The sequence below is a fragment of the Hetaerina americana genome, unplaced genomic scaffold (assembly GCF_022747635.1).
Source record: "Hetaerina americana unplaced genomic scaffold, ioHetAmer1.1.p SCAF_3, whole genome shotgun sequence".
Taxonomy (NCBI): Eukaryota; Metazoa; Arthropoda; class Insecta; order Odonata; family Calopterygidae; genus Hetaerina; species Hetaerina americana.
In genome coordinates this window covers 64,281,245-64,303,976 of record NW_027286874.1, presented here as the reverse complement: position 1 = coordinate 64,303,976, position 22,732 = coordinate 64,281,245, and the positions used below count along the sequence as shown (strand labels likewise).

Below are 22,732 nucleotides of genomic sequence, written 5' to 3'. Positions count from 1 at the left end.
GAGGGAAACTCTTCCAATTATCCTTCCGAAAAACCCACACCATGTTGTGAAGAATAAATTAAATATCTCGCTATTTATTTCACACCTCACATGGTGGTGGCAGTTTCACGAAAGTATTTAAAATAAGCGTTTCCTTAAAACGTAAAAGCATATGGAATTGAATAACACTACGATAAAAAAACTAATAAAAGTGCCGACCGAGGATGAAAAACAGTAAGGAACGAGGGAAAGGGAGATGTAAAGGGCGAATAGGAAAGGGCGGTATCGAGGAATCACGAGAGGAAACGCTATAAAAGATGGAGTTGAGGAGGAAGTAACGAACAAGCTACAGACACTGCCTGTGCGAGACGAGGGTGGGAACATGGACAACTCGAGCCCCGAAAGAATTAAAAAGATTACAAAAAAAAAGTTTTTCGATTGTTATGCCACTGTGAGCGCTGCGTATCCGATACCGCTCCGGTCTCTTGTCTTTCACTCCAACTCGCAGAAAGTTTTTTTTTTAATGGAAAGGACAGGATGAAAGCGTGAGAAATTAAAGAGGTTGGAATAAGCGTTTCGGACGGGCGGGAGAACGAGGCGGAGAGAAGAGGGAGTGGTAGGGGAAAAAAAAGACAGCTGGAAATTAGGACATAAGCACACAGGCTGTCGGAAGAATCTAAGAGAAAGGTAAAAAGAATCATATAATAACTAGCCGCACGAGGATACAGTCGAATTAGGAGAGTCAAACTGTCCCACGACAGGAAAGAATTCGCAGACGTGAAAAAGATGAGGATAATCTTCCGAGGTAGTAGGTGGTAATTTACCGTAAATATTGGCCAAATTAATAAAATATCCCGGTGATCCAGAAAAATGATTAATGTTATTATCAGTGTATTTTATTTTGACCCTCACCTTGAAAGGACTTTCCTCAGGACGACGTCAACGTTTCCTTCAACTCCATGAGGAACGACGAGAGAAAATATCTGAATTCGTATTCCTTACTCGTAAACGTGTCTCAAACATTCATGGAAAAAATGGAGCACGAAAACCATAAAATCAACCGGACAGTCTTTCTATGAAGTCGATAGCAACGCTGCAACTAAGTGGAGCCTGAATGAGATAACACTTCTTTCAACTCGTTGAACAATACGGAATTTTAGTTAGGGAATCCACTACCCTTCACAAGCATTTCCCTCTCATTTAAGAGTAAATATTTTTAATTCTCAATTTTTCCTACTTTTCTTCCAATATTGATAATTGAACATTAAAATTCGCGGTAGGGGTAATAGTATTTGGGTCAAAATTAGTCTGATGTGTATTCACCGTCTGCCACACACCCTAACGGTGGCTTGCAGGGTATTTAAATAAATAAATTAATTAATAAAAATTATGCTTATGAGGAATCGGTAGACAATTACACCAGTATCACAAGACAAAAGAGTCTTTCGTGAATTTTACTACGCGCCATTTATTTCAGATGGACATCAAATGTGTCAAAAATCAAAAAGCACGAAATGGCTCCCAAAAGAGAAGAAAAATTAATTTTTTTGGGATTAATAGAAATGTGGCAACAAACGATTATGATGGCAATACCTTTCCATGGTAAATAAAATTCAAATTTTCAAAACATGCGAAGACGAACGAAATTACGTTCTCCATTTTTCAGACGGGGTTTACGATTTCCCGAACGGAATGAAATCTTTACGATTCGCATGATGCTTTACGGGAAATCGACTGAATGACGAATTAGTGCTGCGCCTGACATCCCCTAATCAGCGGGACCATAAGAACAAAAATTTAAATCACGTTTCCGAACAGAGGAAATTATCATTTGAGTAGTAGCAGCAGCTGCTCACTGATTTCATCATCACATCTGTTGAACAATCAGAAATTTCTTTACGCGACTGAGGAGGTGGACTACACAACTGTTGCTTCCCGCGACGAAACTCGCCTTGAAACTTGAAATGAAAACGCGGCGAAAGATTTCAAGACGCGTCCCGTCGCTCTTTCTGCCCCACACTTGCTTCCCTCCGATGACCCTCTCTCCCTCCCAAACTCCGACCATCGTGTCTCACTAAGCCTTCTTCCTTCACCTCGTTTGAACTGCTCTTTCCTGTCCAGCTCCCCCTCTCCCCCCCTGTCCTCCCCCCACTTCCCTTTGGCTTCCACCAACCCGAACGAGATTACACTCCCCCCCTATAAGGGGACTGCGGTGCAAAACCCTCGAACAACTGACGGCTGAACTGCCCATCTCGCGACAAGACGATTCTTCCCTTTGCCTTCGAATGTCGCCCCTTTGCCTTGTTGCGGCGCACCGGTCGACGACTCTTCTCGAAAGGAAAGAAAAAGAAAGAAAAATAAGATAGTGTAGGGAATACGCGGTAGTGCGTCGAGTGTGATGCCTTTCTTTGTGATCGTCGCGTCCTTCTTCAAATGAGAGACTATAAAGAAATATCTGGCACAGGCTAAGATTTGGAGAACTGAGAATGATTCGTCATTCTTTAGTGCTTTATTTATTGGTTGAGATCATTCAAATGTCTTTAATTTCACTCGAAGGAAAGCACATAATAAGGGCATCGGAAATAAGAGAGCAGAGCTTTGTATTAGAATGTCCAAATGGTAGCTATTCCTGCTGACGACCAAGGAGAAGAGTTCAAGACGCATTCCCGCTCAGAATCATTTGCGTGAATTAGATAAATGTGAACGACTGTGAGAGGTGTCTCTAAGTCCTAAAAATATATTTTTCGCTTATTTTAGTTCATAACAACACCTTTCACCGCATGAAATATTCAACTTTCAAGCGAGATAATTTTTTACGAATTATTACACTCGAGGAAGGATAGGGGGGGCAAACCTCGTTCAATAAATTACGATTTCGCTGATTAAACATCATTAGCCCTTATCCATTGCGTGTATAATCAATAAATCTAGCGACAGCGATGGCAAAACTTGGTGGATGGCAGGAGACTGGAATAATCTTGAACGCAAAATTCTTACTATTCAGTGACTGGCCTATTAATGGTCAACTTACGTTTCACTCTAGAAGCTAATACATGTACGTAAATATCAGGATCGGATTGGTTTTGCTTTCATGGAAACAGCCATTAAGTTATTAAATTATACGTAAGTATAAATGTTGGAATGGAGATATTCTGTTATCCTGCACACAATCCCTATCAAGTAAGCAACTCGAATTTCTGCCAAGTATTTACTGAATCACAGGTGTTCGGAGGAAATAGTAGTTTTCCCTGAAGGACTTGGTGGGAATTGGGGAATACACGTATCGTGCCTTCGTCCATCCAAACCCTTATCGTTAAGACTTACAGCGACTGAATTTAAATTCACAATTTTAAGTTAGGCCAAGATAAGCACGGTTTCCGAGATGGAGAAAAAAATTAGGGGGCAATTTTTTATGGAGCATTAAAATTTTTCACTACTTCAAGGAAGAGCATATAGACAAGACCACGACAATTATATTATTAATTGGTATGTTTGGCAAATAAGTCTGGTACGGAATTCTGCCTACTGAATTAATCTGAATTAAATTGAATTGATAAGACAGATGAATCTGAGGAAAAGTGTTGCCACAGAATTGGCGTGAATAGTGACGTACTTAAGAAACAAAGAAACTGTTGGTTCTTGGAGGGAAAACAAGAATTGATCCCGCCTTCTATATTTTACCTTGAGGCAATAATAGTCCGACCAAAATGTCACTATGTCTTTTCCTCAGTGGTCTTATTTTAAATTTTTACCAGGACAATAGACTCATGCACGACAACATTTTGGGATAGTACGTTTCATACTAGACGTAATAATAGCAGAGGTAAATTCTCACCTCACAACGGGAGCTATATATAATAAAATAGCTTTGACCAAATGAGATAAACATACGTCCTCAAACGTTGAAACAATTTGGACATCAGTGTAGCTATCAATAAAAAAATATTGCCTCCAGTTCAGATTTCGCTCTGTACCTCGGCTGGGAAATTCGGTTAAGTAGCACAAAATCGCTGCTCTCTCCTTAATGCTTCAACGACCTTTTAAATAACTTCATTCGGTGGTGTGTCAAATCATTACTGTGACTTCGCATGTGCTTATCAAACGATAACAACCAAATAGGATCCGAATCTTAACCGAGAAATACTCCCAGACTCGATATTCATTTTTCATACGACTATCGGGTACGCAAAGGCCATCACAATGTTTTTCTCCATTCCCAATGCAATGCTGAAGTCGGGGAAAGGTACCCTATTTGTTATTGTTTACGATACTTCCAATATTTTTTTACGGACGTCCGTTTCCCTCCATCTCTCCTGGATTGCCATTTGGATTTATTCGCTTTTTTTTTAACCAAAGGGCGAAAACCTCGGCGGCGGCCTCCTTTGGCGAGTTAACTCCTGTACGCACCTATGCGAATACGCCGTCACCGCCTCCTCCCTCCGACTCCTCCCCGCCCTCCCATCGCTTTTAACTCCTAAAATGGGATTCGTAACCGAGAAATCTACTCCGGAGAATGAAACCGGATCTTGTCGTCGGCGATGCAATGCCACTGAGGGAAGAAGAATGGCGGGATTTTTTTTTTAACTTGTTGAGAAAAGTGGAAGAGGATGGGGGGGGGGAAGAAGAGGTGGATGTGGAGGAAGGAAGCAAAGTGTTGTTTAAGGGCGTGAGAGACATGAAGTATGGTAGGGTGGCGGATGACAGACTTGACGACTGCAACTCCCCTTGCTTAACACTGACATCAAACTCCAAAGTTCGCTTTCGCTTCCTCTTCTTCCCCTCTCTCGAAAAAGCGGGGGCGAGAGGACCAGTTTCCTGGGGTTGGGGTGGGAACGAGAGTTTGTTACATATGGCAATAGTATCGCGAATGGCTGCATATTTTTCATACCAGGCCTGCAGCATGCAAAAACAACAATAATCCAAACATTCTTTTTTTAAGTAGTTAAATATTTCCCATTCGCAGTTATACAAATACGGTCGGTGGAATACTACACAACAATCCCCGATGTATTGACGGACAGCTTTACCGTCGTTGTTCTGGAAATCTAGCGTTCTCCCGAATGGATTGCAATGTTGAATCGACTCCCAACACACGTAAAACACCATGGGAAAGTTCCATCGGTTAAAGATGCACACATAAGTCCCATTCGTTAACTCTTTACTTACTCAAACTTAACGAAAGAACGTAAGCTTTTTCAGAAACATTAATACTGTGAAAAAAGTGATTTTTCAAGTTCCTTGGAAACGAGCAACTACAGTGAACAAGTATGAAACGAGGAAAAGATCATCTAAAACTTAAAACTTTATTTTTTTAATCATATTTATTTTCATATTATAAAAAAGAAAACTCCAATAACACACGATTTCACCAATGAGAGATGTTTTTTTCCGGAATCGTCTGGAGAACGGAAGTAGAGAAAAGGAGATTTAGTTCGAGAGATCGGCGTTCGACTGTCTCGGAACGAGCATAAGGAGTGTTCCGGCCGTGAAATTATAAGAACGATGCTGAAAAATTAACGTCCTTCCACGAACAGCAATTAAGAAATGTATAATCGCACCGTTAGGAAATGAGTTTGCGGAACTTCTTAGCGGGATTGATGCGTCTCTTGATGCTCCACGATGCGTGAGGAACTGGGTTGCGTTCTTGGGGTGGAACATTATTGTGATTACAGGCGGAGAAGAAAGAGAATCACTAACTAGCTGAGCGTGGTGTAAAAAGCACGACTCGCCTGTTACTGTTACCTAGTTAATTAAGGTCTGAATACATCTGAAATTGCCGATCACATTTTCACTGACCGTGATCAACTCCTTGGTTTGCTGCAAATTTGAAAATTAGTTCCTAATAGAATCGCAGGTTCAAGAAAAATTCATGATTAATTTACCCATGTCTTGGAAATCAAATAATACAATAGCCATAGAACGAGCGTTTACAACATTCACTATTATAGTTTCCAGGTTAAGCAATTTTTTCAGCTCCGATCAAAAACAGGATGCTTGAGCACTTGATTCTTCGGGTAGTGTACTCGTATAATCATGAGGCTTCCTACGTCTCAACCTGTAAACCAGGAATAATATAATACAAAATATTCATTTCAATATATTACCGAAATCAAGCGCTCGATATCTTTTCTCCGATGATATCTCCATCTTCGCGATTTCTCCATCTATATCATCTGTCCGTCAGCTCGAAAAAATATGCGCAGAAATTCTTCAACAACCGAGGAGAAATGAACATTGAATAAACATATCGGAAAGGACAATCTTTGACAACAACCTCTAAATATCATGTTGTAATTTTAAGGATTGAAGTTAAAACCATGCGTAATATCTTCATTCATCGATATACGATGCGTACACTGTACACTGTATTCGCTCCAGATCGAAGTCATTATTATTTCGCCGATATTCGGAAAATATTATGAGTTGTATGAAATCCGATTTCCTGTCTGAAAACATTGAGCATTATAATTCATACCATTCAAACTTTACTGGTTGCGGTTGAAAGAACTAACACAATGATGATCATTGATTTACATTATTGTTACAGCTGAATACCTTGAGGTAAATTAACGAGCTTCAGTACATGAATCGGATTTTGTTTCTAAGCAAAATCAATAAATATTGAAATGAAAGTAAATTATTTCATTTCAATTCAATATTTTATGCAAATTCTATAAAGTTACGCCTGAGACAACGAAATATCAATAAGCATGTGTGCGCTCAAAAAATACATGGACAATTCTAATTTGTATTCAACAAATTAAACGTACTTCAATTTGAATGACAAAGCCAGCAACTTGCTACGTAAACAAACTGTAATTTTAAACTTAAAATGCCTACTGAATGACTTTTGAGCGACACCATATTTGCTCATTTAGTCAAAAACAATATCAATGAACTAACTCTTGGACTTTCGAGAATTCACGGTTGTCGTGGAGCGTTTTAGGTTCCTTTTGTTTTGGGATCAATGTAACTCCCTGGATAAGGCCCAAGGGTTACCTGGCTGGACCAAGAGTTACAGAAGAAAATATGTATTGAGCGATGAACCTAACTTCATCTTTGGGTTACTCGTACGCGTCATGCTACAGGATGTCCCGAAATTTTCCACAGGTGACCATGGTGACGACAAAACAAGACGGCGACAAACATACTCATGAAAATTACCTTCTACCGTGATATAATACGATTTACAGTTAGAGGCAAACCCAATCCTAAAGATATCAAGTTTCTAAACACGTGACTGTATAAAGCGTTCCAATGCCACTCGATAAGTAGATGTGATGACACCGTCGGCGACCACGAATTGTTTTATTTTGAGAATTCACTTACTTTTCGGGGCTCTGCCGGAAGTGGAACATGGCAAATTGCAGTAGGGAGTGCCTTCCGTCGTGGACGGCACTCGACCTTCCGTCGCCGTCGGATCCCCCGGTGGCGGGCGGTGGAGTCCCGGGGGGATGATGATGGGCGTGGGACGGCGATCCCATGTGCGACACCGGCGTGGTGGGGAGGGAGTGGAAGGGCATGGAAGAGGTCGCGACGGGCGAGGACGGCATCTGACCGCTGCCCGCGTGGTTCCTGTTCCAGCCGCTGAGGAGGGCATCGTGCTGCTCGGCCTTGGCATTGCCTTGCTGGAAGGCTGTTTGTGCCCTCGCTTTCTGGTGCTGAAACGAAAAGATTTCTGCTTTAGATGCGATCGTCCACGTCTTTGAACATGTATCAATCTTTGTTGTTTCTATTGCAAGAAAGTAAGACATTGTATTTCATACGGACTCAGACCTTCACATCGTAAATCAAAATAATCGTAAAAACTCATTGCGGAACAATTCAGCATTGAATGCTCTAGGCGAAATTAGAGCCTGTTTAGGAAAACGAAATGTGAGGCTTTCAGATGAGGACAACTTCACAAACAGCTAGATTTATGATTGATTGCTAATATGCTAACGGTGGAATTTGAAAATCTGAGCATACACATTTATAACTTTCTATTTTGTCAATTGAAACTTCGACATTTTTCGCATGAAATATTTTTCCCTCAGAGAAACTGAAATACTATGGCTTAAAAATGTTAGGTAACAATGATACTTTATAATTTCCCTTTAGACGAGAAGCATAAGGTAAGTCTTGTAATTTCTGACAGTGCAAGCATTATTTATTAATGCCAGCCATAGATAGCAAACAGGTGGTTTCGAACCATATGGGATATGTTGATGAAGGTTTGCAATGGGATGATTACACGAAGATCGAAATTGACGTCTTTTCCAAACTATATACTCAAGAGGTTGCATTAAATTTACGCCACGAAAATATATATTGTTTAATTACCTCCAAAGCTTGGGATACTACTTTTGGCATTAAGGGTAAGTATGTACACATATATACATAAATCTTAACATTGAATAACTTTTATTGAATTAAATAATTTTCTCTTCAATGTTGGAAGTGACTGGCCGTTATAGTAATAATGTTTCTGAGGACCCTAAGGCGTGCTAATGGGTAGTATAGACACATTCATTAATCCCTTTGGAGCAGGGATTTCGCTATGTACGACGAAATACAATATTTACATGATAATACTGCACACTAAGAACTTTAATTAAATGCCTGACAAAGTTAATCGTAAAATCTATGCTAAAATGTGAAACAGTCAACGATTAAAAGACCCAACTCGCCTTGAACAATAAAGATCAAGTTTTGATTACGAATTTTACTAGAAACAGAGTTTTAATTACTTAACACAGGTACTTGGGTAAATAAAATTAAAATAAATACGAATAAGCGTAAAATCAATATAATTTTTTATGGGAAAATCAATTATCAACTACGAAATCCTGGAACACCGTAAGAATAATAAAAAAAATGCCGTGAATAGTATTCTGCAACTATTTCATACTCAATGGGTAATTTACATACACACCTCAGAACATTGTACCGAGAACAATGTTTCCGGTGATATCATTACAAAAATCAAAACTTAAGTGTGCACCAAATCTGGCATTCGTAGCGGGCGAGAGAATACCATTCCTGCTGATTAAACAATGGTGAACATGAACTGTGGCGCCTATGAAGATACTTTATGGCTATTAATTAATTTCAGTTAAAGAAAATTTTAGTACAGAATGCTTCCAAATTCAAACTAATAATATGCATTATAAACGATAAAAATGACTCTTCTTTCACTAACTTTTATACGCAAGAGATATTTGGAACAAAGAATTTTACGAAGGAGGGACCAAGGAGAACCAGCATAGGCCAAATTTGGCGGTGTAACATTGAAGAGTTGATAGCCTTAAAGTAACTTCTGCTCTTTCATGAGCCGGAACGATGTAATTGACCTTACCAATAATATCACATGCTATGCGATTCCGTGCGGAATGGCTAAGCATTACCCTTCTTTAAAAGCATGACAATAGAAATTTATCGTGCAATTTTTTATCATTTAAACCGCATAACATACGTGATGCAGTGCATATGCTGCGCACCTTCAAGCACTGAAGAGTTATCTAGATACGTAGAGATAGAAAGAAAGAGAAAAAAATATTACAGATAAAAATTCACGATCACGCGACTACGTACACAAAACGACTAGTAGGGGCCTTAACTAACAATTTGATTACATGCTCCCTGTATACGTATGGTGCTTAACTACTGCGGACTATGTCCTCCTACATTACGCCTGCCCTGTACCACGGTCTCTCCCCCAAACCAAACGGTAAAAAGAGGGCGAGAGGGATGGGGCAGAGGGAGAAAGTCTTCGGTAAAGAGAGCGATGGTTTTTTTCAATGCCTGATTATCCTTCTTGGGGATGAGAGTGCGCCAGTGCCTTGGCTAATCCCAACTCTCTCCCACCGCATAAAACATTCTGGGGAGGCACTCGTTAGCGTTCCGAATAACATTCGAAGGCACGCACCGCGAATATCGCTCCTCGGCTATTTCTTTTGTCGTATCCCATGTCAATTTATCCCACTGTCCCAAGTATCCATCACGAAGGCCGGGAGCATCGACCAGCCACTGACGGCGAAACGCGAGGAATGAGGGAGATGGGGAGGGGGGGAGCAATGGTGAGACCGACAAGAAAATCGCCGATTTTTAAGAGCCAAGCCGTAAAAGAGAACACAGTGAAGGCACGGAGGACGTAGGGGACAATGAATCAACAATGTCAACACCACAAGTAGACTGTCTATGGCAGAATGTTAGAGAAAATACCCGAAGGGAAATTTCCCAAGGAGTTCTGACGCACAAAAAAACCCGCCTTGTTCGCAATAGAACAAAACTAATCTTTATACAAGTTTGATGCAACATAAGATGGCATTTCAGTCACGTGCGTTAAGAATTGCGTCCTAGGAGCAGAGAATTACGGTGACGATGATTGATATTTTCTTCCCCAGAGAACTGCACAAAGAAATTGATCGTGTAGAACCAATCAATGCAATCAAAAGTCCACACACACTAAAGACTCATCCATATCAATGAGAAGGAACGATTCATGGGAAAAGCCATCATATAGAGACTGGTATTCAAGTTATAATGGTAAGTAATAGGGTGATTATATTTTAATTAATCTTATATTTCAATGATACAAAAAAATGTGAATGTTGTCACTAAAATACACTTTCAATAAAACCATCCAAAACACGGTAAAAATTTGACCAAAACGTAATTTCTTAGCTAAAGACAGTTGTTTAACTAATTAACTTATATCACAATTATACAATATGATGAACCATTTTCTTGGTTGCAATAATATATCTATTAGATTGTCCAATTGATAAAAGCTCAAGGATGTTTCTCCTGAGATTGTCGGAGTTATTCAATTGATACAGGTATACATGCAAAGAGTATTTATATATCCACAACCACCACCTATTGAAAAATGGTAACATTCCATTGCTAGGAGTGTCGGGAATAGTCGGGGAAGACACACCCTTCGTAGCAGAGAAACTTGGCCATATTTATTGCGCAAGATTGGGATAAAACTAACAATATAGTAAGGCGATCCATCCGGGTGATCGTTGAATTTCCGGTCGTATGCATCACACGTGAATGTAGTAAGAGAAAGGGTTAATTATGACGGAAAGGGAAACGCGTCGATGGGGTAATTCGAGTCAAAAACTAAGGACCCATCACGTGGCGAAATGCAAATGAAGGGGCGGAGAAGATTGGTGGGGAGATGAAGGCGACGACGTTGAGTGCTATCCCATATTGAGGATAAGGATTTGAGCAAGGGGAAAAGTGGGGGGGACGGGTGGGGTGGTGGTGGTGGTGGTGTTGCGAGGTGGGCGACGAGCACGAAGGTGCCTTCGGGTTGCGCGTGGTTGTACATGTGGCGGACATATACGGCCCGGCCCATTCCTGATTGCCAGTGCTGGCGCCGCACTTTCGCTGACACATCTCACGGTACGACCGACGCGGCTACGCGACCGCACGCAAACCGCCTCTGCCCTGAGAACCGCGCTACGTGCGCACCCCTTTATCCCTTCAAGTCAAGAGTTAAGAATGTATTTACATGGCTGAAACTGAGGCGGTGCTTCACATGTTTCAATATTGCCCAAGGAGATGGGGGTCATGTCACCGTGTCCTTGGGGAATATTTTTGGCCTTAATAAAATTTAAATGAAATAATAATTAAATAGACGACACAACTAATGTTGAATACCTGCTATCCCCAGATCATAAAAGACTATCTCTTGTAGGTTGCCGTGCGGTCTCTGAATTAGTGCGATTAGTTTCTAACCAAGTACGATATTTAACATTCTTCGGAGGGGAAAAGGCCATAAAATTATTTTTATTTGAATATGAAAAGGACCGCACACCTCATGAGGTTTTCTGGATCCGTTACGTGAAAGTTTGAGATCCCATTGGTATATCTCATGAGGTTTTCTGGATCCGTTACTACTACCATCACTAAAAAAATAATTACGAAGGTGAGGAAGTTGCGCTGTTAATGACTCAAATAAGCTAATATGATAAAATTTGAGCCCGCTACTGAAAATGAATAATAAAAATGAAATTGTCTTCGTTCTTCTCCCCCTCATTACTGTAAGCACTTAAACCTTCAGAGCAGAGTACTTTCGTGTCCAATCGACGGCTCGCGGAAACGAGTGCGGCAAGTTACGCAGTCGATCCGTCACGGTTAACCTCCCAAAACGATTCGCGCGTGTTCGAAGGAGCGGAGGAAATCGCAGCCGTTTGGGTCAATTTAGAATTTTCAAATCGACGGAATTAGACGTTTAACGCGGGGCTCACTCTCGAAAATTTAACGTACATGACGGGTATTCCCCCGTGTTACCTCACCAAGATGAAAAGGTTAACCGTGCATTGGAACTAGGAGAAACTTAGGGAAACATCACGTTGGAGGCGAAACCAAGCTTCCACGCAACATGCGATTTAAGTATAAATTTCGCAGCGGATAATGATTACTTTCAGCTCAAAAGAACCCTCCTCATAATTACCACAGCTCAGAAGTACCCTATTTCCTCCTTTAAATTCAAATTAAGGCATCAAATAAGAATTTTCATAAGATTACTTTAAAATTGTACGTTTTTATCGATTTCAGTGTACATCAAGCCTGGAAAAATAAATTAGTCAATAAAAAACATAAACAAAGTAATCAACCCGAAGGTCGGTTTGGTAGGTGACGGTAGGGTTCACCCAGTACTAGGCCCGACGGGGTTCTGAGGGTGACCAGGAAACGAATCAGGGCCCTCCGGTCAGAAATCCAACGCTCTACCCCTGGACTACCGCGACCCATACATCTGCAAAACTGTGTGACCACAGAAGACACCGTGATAAAGAAAATGCCCACATGCATTTAAATATTATACGGATATGACCTATAGTGCAAATGAAATCCAGTTACAGCTTTAAAAGAAATTGGTTAGGTGAAGCTGGGCCACTGGTATCTTTCATATTTTGAATTACTTTACTCCATTTGGACAACTACGTTGACGGGCGAGGTTCATCTGCGGTATTTTTTTCTTCTTCTACGATAGAAGGGATGAAGGGAGAGATTTCTACCTCGGGGTAAACGTGTCGTTGCTCTTGCAGGCTAATTTTGCTGGAGACCAGTGAATTGGAGGCCTTCCCTTCATGGAGAGAAGACGGCAGGAAGATAAGAATGGAAGGATGGCTTAGCGAGGAGAGATCTCAAACTTTCACGCAGGCGGATGGTCCACGGGGAGCAAGAGGCGGGCGAAGGGGGAATGCCGGAGGGTCGGTCGAGGGGTGGGGGAGGGAGAAAAAGAGAGAGAGAGAGAGTGAGTTGAGCTGGAGGAATAGAGAAAGTGAAAGATTGTGAGTGGAAGGTCAGGCATTTTTCTCTATTTTTTAAACGAGCTCTTTAACGACTTTTCTGTGTATTTTCGTGTTTATCCGCCAATCGATCGCATAAGGCGACCGGAAACGAGTAATTATCGCGGCAGCAGAAGGAACGGAATAGTTCGCAGAACGACTGAGTGACATCGAGCGACAGGCGTAGGGAGACATTTTTCGGAAGATAACTACCAAAAATTTTTCAACGAAACGTCAGCATCGGTTACACTGAACAAGGAGGCCTTTTAAAATGGGCACTTGGTCACGATTTCTTTTTGAAAATCTTGCCTGGAGATTCTATATAGCGTCTTGAAGCACAAGCCCCATCACTACTCCTGAAACTGAATCCAACATTGTGATATTTTAAGGCCCTGTAGTAATTTTATATATTTTATTTGATTATATGAAATAACTAAAACCTTTTATTTTTATTGAAAAATGTTCAATTTACACCCAAAACGTACTTTGCACTTTTTACGAAAGCTGATGAAATCTAACTGCAGAGAGCCACAGATGAAATATGAGATAAAAAGAGCAGTTATGAGAGGTGAGATTTCGCATGCCATCTCTCAGGGCATGAATTCTTACGCTTTGAATTGATGGTACACATCTACACAGAATCCAAAACTTTCTGGCGCAGTGTTAGGGTATGCATATACTGCAGGGGGTATTACGACCCTCCGCCACGAACTAATCATTCAACGTTATTAACGATAACGCACGGGTAAAAATTTACGTCTCTTCCCCGCCATTTTCTTCAAATCCTTGGCCAGAGGCTATTAAATTTTCCCGTTGCTGATCTTATCATCTATACTCACATTAGGGTAACAAAGACTTAAGAAATGGAATTGTGATACCAGAAAAGAATGGTTATGAAAAATCATTCCTAAGAAATAAATTTAGAACACGAAACCGTCCAAAAATGCACCCAAGAGTTGCAAAAAAACCAGAAAAAGTGAATATTATTGGACTATTCCCTAAATCTATAATAGAACGTAATGAAAGTAAATTAGGTAAAAAACGAACTTTGTTTCTGACTTTTGTAATGCAACGGTAACATTCGGCCTCCTGAGGGGCTCGCTATTTTTTTCTTTCCGGCAAAGTTTGGCCACCGATGTTCTCTTTAGCAAACAACACACGTTGAATCCTTATCCTTGAAGAATACTACAATGCAATGGCCTTGAATATACGACTCTCGTAAAACGCGGAAATTTAACGATCCCTCGGTGCAACAAGAAATGCATTCACTTTGAGATCTTTCTCCTTTCCCGATTCCTGTCGATCAATCACCTTGAACAATGCTATGCATTTCGTCACTTAAGAGTGAACAAACAATTTCCCCTCTCCCCTTCCTCTCTTAGCCTGTTGTTGCGCTCTGTTAACCTGGTCAGTGTGCCGAATTACAGAAATCTTCAAAGCAGCACAAGACAAACTATTAACTTCAGTTTTTTTTCCTACTCGACTTTTTTTGAGTTCGCCATATGGAGATTGATCATGAAGACGGTTTAAAGTGACGGATACAAAAAAGCGTCCATTCAGCCATGAAATCGGCCGTAAAAGTTTCTCAATTATGCCTCGCTTACCAAGGGAAAGACTCGAATAAATAGTGGGTTAGCATTTCTATCGTTTGATCATAATCTTGAGGGCTAAATGTAATTTCAAATGAAGTAGGACGAAGTAGCAGAAATTTGCGGGGTAACGATAATAGAACATTATCGTCGCCATCAATTCCACCATTGAAATTCTCCATTTAGATACGTAATTGCATTTTGATATTACATTCACATCTCGCATACATCCCCAAGATCCCCTCCCCCCCAGAATGAGGGATCAAGAGTTCTAAAAGTGATCTTGTAGGTCACAGTCATACTTTGTGAATTTCCCCCCAGTGAAACAGTAATTGAAATGAAACCACGTTGAGCTTTGATCTAAGCTTATTCTGGACACCGACAATGCCAGCCCCGCAAACTGCTATCGTTTACTAGCGGAGAAAAAGAGAAAGGCATCCACGATGGAGTGTCATGCTGAGATCCTGAAAGGCGGGAGAGGCAAGAGCATGTTTTTTTAACTCGGTTCTACGGGGCCAACTACGCTCGCTTGTTATAAAAATGGAGAGTTTAAACTCCTGGTTATTTGCAAACGACCACGAGGACGTTATTTCCATTTTAATAAGAGGGCCAATAACTTTGGAGTAAGATCTTTCGGTCGGCTCCACCCTCTCTACATGGAGACCAGAGTGAAACCGGTCTCTAGTGTGTTAAATGAAGCCGTGAAAAAGTACAACGCATTACTTTTTTACGGATATCCGTCATGCCAGTCAGATAACGCCTGAAAATTTATCACTGGCTTTGAAGTAATCAGTCCAAAACATTATAAATCATAAAGGAGATAGCTTCAGGCGTCACTTTGTGGAAACGATACATATTGCAAAGGAAACACTGCCACTGCCACCTGAAGATGACGCTGAGCGTCGAAACCTAGGTCGTGAATAAATATTTTATGTGGAAAAACCAAGTGTTTCCTTTGCAATTATAAATCATATTTAGAACATTAGATTAAATGCAACAAGCCCTGGGGTTTAATATCAAAGGGTAGAAGTGACATTTGTGATCCTACAAAAACACTGGTCAGACACTAAAATAGGATGGTAAACTAATGGATGAATGACAGCTCACTGAAGTAAAAACGACTGAAACATTAATTCACATAAAAAAAGGTTAAACCATAATTAATGAATCCATTTGAAATAAGTGTAACTAACAAACTTAGGTCATTTTCTTGAAATTCTATTGATAATTTTGGTATTGAACCCTATCAGATTAACATTAGACTCATAGGGCGGTGTGATAATAGGGAAATAAAATAGAAACAAAAATTCACTAATCACAACATTCCACGCAAACCCAACTTTAGCAGATCTCGAATGAATTAGTTCATGAGCAAAAAATAAAGAATTTTATCCTACATTCACTCATAAAGAGGCGAATCTAAACTAAAGCAGCATGAGCAAGTAAACTTTGGAAACTATAAATATGTCAAAATTAAAATTCACCCATGGACCAATACAACAGCCTCCGAATTAATTTCAGTATTTGCTTGCATACCGACTACTTCACAGTGTACACAATAAATTCATTTAATGACAAACTACATATTTTTTGCTCCAACAAGTATCATTAATTGAAAAATTATCTCTATAATTTAAAGTTTGCAGCACATAAGGTAAAATACCCGATTAATATAAAACGGAATCGCAACCTCCACAAACTCATTTTCTCTAAGGAAAATAGGAAACAAAAGTAGAGCGAGGCGTGGTCCCAGGTAAAAAACAAGTGAAGCTATTTCTTATCCATCTCTGCCATATTTATCGTAAATAAAAGGGATTTTTAGTCGCAGTAACATTATCTGTTTGCGTGAGCATTTTATGGCTGAGGCAATAATTTTTCCACTAAAAGTAATTGAAATTTTTACCTTGTCGGAATTTTTAGCAGATGAATTTCCGTCATCTTTTTTGGTGGCCTTTCCGTCTACTTCCACGACACTGACATTAGTGGCACCTTCTTCTCCAGAAGATTCAGGTGTGGACTTAGATTCCTGCATAGCACTGATTATCCCTTTGTATGGCTCTTCTTCCAAGAAACTTCGAATGGGTGTGGGCGTTCCCCCCATCCTGCTCATATATTCAGTCGCAAGCCTACTCTCATAGAGTCGAACTTTTTCCTCAAGACGAAGAAGCGTCTCTTGGATGTCTCGTAATGTGTCGTTCTTGTCGTCCGAGTCATTATCATCGTTCTCCGCTTTCTCTGTGCTCTCCCCTTCTTCAACCGCCACCTCCTCATTGTTAACCTGAGGCTGTTGGACCATTTCCTCTTTGGCAACGTTTGTCTCGGCTGAGCAATCCTCAGATTCTTTGGCAATCCCAGTCAAAACGGCACCGCATACTTCGAACCTCCTCAACAATTCTCTCACCGATCTACCAGCGCTTCCATTTTCAGAAGAGCACACCGTCCCTGAGTCGTCAGTCTTCTCGCTGCCTTCGGACTTGTCCTCGAGCGAATCTTTGAATTCGTCGGGTGCTGAAGCCAAGGTGACTTCAACGCTCGGAAACACGGTGACATCCTTCTTACCCACCCACAACTTCCATCCCCTCTCTTCTTCATCCTCGTTTTTCGGTAAGACCCTAATTTCTACCGTTTCCTTACCACTCCCCTCCCTCGTGCTGGAATCCGACTGTACTTCAGGAGTTCCGAAAGTTACCCTGTGGCCGGAGCGAGTTACCCTTTGTTCCTTGGAAGCTTCCGTGGGCGTGTGATCACAATCGGTCCCAGAATCATCCGATGGAGTGAGATTCTCTGAATAGGAACTGATGCAGGGCAATAACACGGAGGAAGTCGATGGGGAAGGACGATGGAAGGCTGACGGCTCCACCTCCAAGGTCTCGTATTCGTTGTCAGCGGAGGGGCAAGATGATGACGCATCAGGGTGCGAGGAGGACCTTCGTGTCTCCCTGACTTCCGGTGTTGGGGATTGGTTCACTGAGGGAGGAGGAGACGACGTGGAAGAGGACGAGGAGGACTGGGGGGGCGCCCCCGATGAAGACGACGCCGACGACGCACGGGAGGAAGACGCGAAGGAGGAGGGCGTTGACAGAAGGCTGTCTCGAGAAAGCGTCCTCCGAAGGTTGTCCGTCTGGTGTGAATGGGAATGTGAGGTCTTTGCTTCTTGGTTGTTGATACCGGAAGGTCCCGGCTCCAACCGCATGGGATACGATGTCTCAGTGGTGATGGAGTCGTGGTGGAACTCGGCCAAGATCGATTCCCTCTCCCTGAGGCGTTTCCTCCGTAGCGTCGCCGGGAGGTCGGCCCAGTTTTGCTTCATGTCCCGGTCAAGTCTCTCCCGTCTGTCCTCCGTGTCCCCAGAAGAACTTCCATCGTCATCATGCTTTCGGTCCTCGGGATCATCTCCGTTTTCCGACGTGCCTGCTTGGTCCTTATCGGGTTTGGTGGAGCCCTTCTTCTTCGCCCTCTGCGACTCAACACCTCCGCTTCCTTTCTTCTTCCTTGCGTCTTCCGCATCTCTCCCCCAACCCCTGGCCACGAAACGAAACAGTGAGAACCTTTTGAGGGAGACGTGCCCACTCTTGCGAACGTCTTCTACCGTAACCCTCTCGGCATTCTCCTCGCTTTCGTCTTTCGCTGGCGAGCAGTCATCTTCACTGGTTCTCTTCAGGGTGACTTCAACTACTTTTGGCGCCTCGGCGCGGTTTTCAAGGGAGTAAAGTCGAGTCGGCATGGCTAGTACAAGGAATTTAAAGTGCAGTTCGAAGCTTAGTAAATGAGACACGAATTAATTACAGGAAGATAAAATACATGCAGACACTCCTTTTCTCAGCGACGATACCGCTATCCCCAAGTAACGGATAAAACACTTGAATGCCTTCTCTCAGTGTTGAAGAATAACTAACATTTGAAAACCTGTGCAAAAGAGTACCTATGAATACGATGAAAGGAACTGTGTAGTAAAAGGAGTATTGCACTAGAAAAAATATAGAAACTCCACTGCTGAAAGAAGCCGATGTCTCTTCTTGCTTCTTTGGAATCAATGTCTTGCAATAAATGCAGTACAATCCTGGATCACTGTTTGGCTCAAAATTTTCCACCTTTCAGGAAATCAAATGAGCCGGGAATCCGCTCCATTGATTGAAATTCATCCAGTAAGACAGATATTAAAAGGAGGCCGGTATTTAATATCCAATCACTTTCCATTCAATTATGACTGCGTATCTTTTTTTCGTCCACAACTTTACCACGCGCGGCTTTCGTACGGCGCGCATTCAGTCCGCTCTCATGTGCGCCGCTCCGACAGCCTCCCTCCTCCCGTCTTCCTCGTCTGCCGAATCCTCCGCCCACGCCAACAAACACATCGCAGGTCAGTCCTCGACGGGATGGTGGGAAAATATGACAAAAAAACACGCAAGCGGCGGACAAAGTGATTCAAGAGGGTACACTCGTTCACAGAATCCCAAACTACGGGTGCTGTGACCCTTAAATAACAGTCCTTCTAAAAGGACGCGTTGACGGGGCCACTCAGAGAGGAGGAAAAACCTCGAGATCACTTTTAAGCTTCTTCTTTCGAGTCAAACGAACGCGTCTTTTCGTCGACCGACCGGGGGGACACTTGAGCTCGCGCGCGGCCACACCTCCTTCCCTCGAAGCCCGCGCGCACGGATGGATGGATGGACTTGAAAGGAACTGACGAAAGTTCGAGACAAGACTCGTCTGTGATAGGTGACCACGAGCGAGAGACTAAGTTGGCCGCATGCGCTGCGGATCCGAACGACTACACGCTCTCTCTCCCCCTCTATCCCCTTCCTCCTTCAAAACTCTCCCCTCTTCTCCCGGAAAACCCTTCCCCTAACTCCGCCTTGATATCTCCTCCTCCCCCACTCTTATCCCTTCGCGCTCCCGACTCAGCGAGCTCTCCTCCTCCCACCCCCTCTCTCGTCCCTTTCCCGAGAGGGAAACAAGTGGTAGGTGGTAGTTGAGTGCTTAAAAAAAAGGCTCTCCTGGCTCACTGCGCACGCGCGGGACGGTTTGCAGGTGTGTCCCGAGGAAAAAACTAGCCTGGGTAGAGCGGAGGGGAAAAAAACAGGTGATAGGGAACAAGGAAGGGAGGGAATTGTGTTTGCGTGGGAGGGGATGAAGTTGAGAGAGGGAGTCAGGGATGAAGGGATGGTCGGAGTGAATGGGCGAAAGGCACGAGGGGCAGGAGAAGGGAGTTGACATGGAAATGCCGGTTACTTTTTAGGAGGGAAGCGGAAGGGACACCGATGTAAGGGGTAGGAAACGAATTATTCAGTAATTGGGAGCCAAAGTTATACGACGGGAAAGCGTATTGCGGAATCATCTAAGTTTTAAAGAAAGCACTAGTGCTTTAAAGTATCAGCGATGAATGCAAAGATATTGCATTTAACTTAAAATTAATTATATCGAACCTATAACCTGAATTCTCATATCATAGTTTCATCCATATACTACGAACGGAACTAATGTTTAGGGCCATATCACACGAAAATACTGAGTCATAGGGTTATTAACGTGATAAGGTCAATCTAACCAAGCTTTATCTACATTATTCACTTATAATGTGGAGGATGAAAATTTTATTTAAACACCTTAAAAGTTAAGGTGGTGAAAAACAGACTATAATTTGCGGGGAACGGGGAGCTTAAAAAAGTGTAAACCAACCAAATAAATTCTAAATACGGTTAATATAAGGCTAAAACCATGATGAAAAAGTCAAATTAGTTAGGCGATATAAAAGGGGAAAAACACGTGAGCCACGATATCATAAGTGAAAATGAAAATGGCCTTGGATTTTTTAGACAGTTTAGCAATGTATTTATCCAACTGTTTTTTCAATAAACAAGAGGTCGTCATCGTAAGATTGTTATCCTTACCAAAGAAATTCTTTGCAACGCAAGCTTGTTTTCCGCCAGATCATCAGTTTGGTGGCAAACAATTACGTTTATTTACAACTCACACATCCGCTTCAAATTGGCTTCGAATTTCAATGCCCAGCAGATTTCATCCGCATGTTAACAATACCAACACCCTGAAGGACACGGTTAGGTTACGACCTAGAGTATCCGTGAGAGCAACAAGAGAAATGCAGGAGGGTCTCAGATGCCAAAGAAGGAGTGGGGGAGGTATATCGCCACTGATCTTTCGAGAACAGCTGTAATATCTGATTTCCACTCCCATCCCATCACCGGAGCACCATTGAATACGGATTACAATTGCAAACAAAGACACCTGTTGCTAAATATGGATAAATGCCGTCAGAATGGCGTGACGCAAAACCAAAAAAGTAAACTCACCGGCACTGGGAAAAAAATAGGTTCGTGAGTGTTCGCCTAGATCCACCGGGCTCTTATCGTTATGCGATTCCACGATATGAATCACGAGAGCGCATTGCGCGAGACCGAAACCACGAAACAGTTCAAGAGCGGGGGAGAGGTCGGTACCCGCGACGCGAGAGCGAGGGCTGCTCACTTGTTTTGGTGGGAGTTTTTCGGTAGAAGGGAACCGGGATGGCTTCACGCGATCCGTTGATGCAAGCCAGGTCGACTGAATCACCGGCAAACCACCACCGAGTGCAATTTGCCGACCTCGCCGCTGTCGTTCGCGACCGCGGGAGGAGACGAGGAGGCGAAGGTAGAGAGGAACTGGAGAAGGCAATTGTTTTTACCTTAAAAAAGGGACACCCATGACTTGAAAAATGGCTTTATCCGATCAAATCATCGATGGCCAGAGTTTCTAGATAAAGAGGCGACGGGTCTTAAACCGGCTAGGTCCCCAATTAATCGTTTCCGTTGTGAACAAGGTTTAGCCATTACGTGACACGAGGGTGTTGAAGAGGGAGAGAACAATGGGGATTATGCAGACGGTGACTCATATGATGGGGGAAAAATAACCTCGCGTTTTTAAATGAATGCGTTGGTCAGTTTTGAATAGCATCGACAGAAACGAAGTTAAGGGTACACATACGCACAATTTATTTTTCCAACGAATGCTTTGTTTTTACCAAATTAAACATTCCCCCCCCCCTCACAAAGCGGATGAAAATAGAGCGTTTGAAACATTACCCACAGACGTTTAGTGTGAGGAGAAGGAATGGGGTGTGAGACTGGTTAAGCAAACGTTAGACATTGTGGGCTATCGTTACTAGGTGGATAGGCTAGAATTCAGCTCACCGCTGAGCTGCCGCGCAGCCATAAGCGTAGCGAAGCAAGTGCGAAAACAAGGGTACGCCACTCAATAAATCATTTCAGTTTACCTACTAAAGCACAATGCATGGCCGGTGGCACAATTTCTCTTTCTTATTGGTAATAAACTAAAAAAAATGGTAAGTCGAGCCATATTGAGCCTTCCTTGACGATTTAAGTCCAAAATAGTTGACCCACTATCGTTTAATTGTCACGCACTTCGACGCATAAAACGCCAAAAGAGTAAGAGAGAGAGAGACATGAGTTGAATGCGACGCTTTCGGAATAAGATCGAGAAATGTATGTATACAAGAGCGAAACTTGACGAAGACCGAGGACCGACTGAAATGGCAATTGAACAAATTTTGAGTAGGAGAGACTACGGTTCGCGGGGGAGGGCGGAAGAGACAGTAAAAATAATCGGAATAACCCTATAAATTCAATTTCAACTTATGATTCTTAGCACAAATCGAGCGGAATCAGCAAGACCTTTGGTCACAATAGGATATCGACGTTCGAAGAGACCATTATCTCACTCTCTCCGTGGTTTTTCTGTTTCCTCTTGGCCCCAATCCTGGGGGCAAGAGAGTGTGGAACGCAAGGAGAGCAATAAGGTGGAATGGTCGAGGAGCAAGTAGAACGTCGAATAAAAAATTCCATTAATAATATTTTTTCTGGA

At 42.3% G+C, this 22,732-nt stretch overlaps 1 protein-coding gene across 1 annotated transcript in view; it reads right to left on the bottom strand.

The window, feature by feature from the left end:
* The window catches only part of Myo10A (Myosin 10A), a 247,824-nt gene that overhangs the window by 65,948 nt on the left and 159,144 nt on the right, over nt 1-22,732 (bottom strand). The window contains exon 47 of the mRNA XM_071587864.1: nt 7,309-7,640. Coding sequence (XP_071443965.1) covers nt 7,309-7,640 — 332 coding nt within the window. The remainder of the gene's footprint in view (nt 1-7,308; nt 7,641-22,732) is intronic.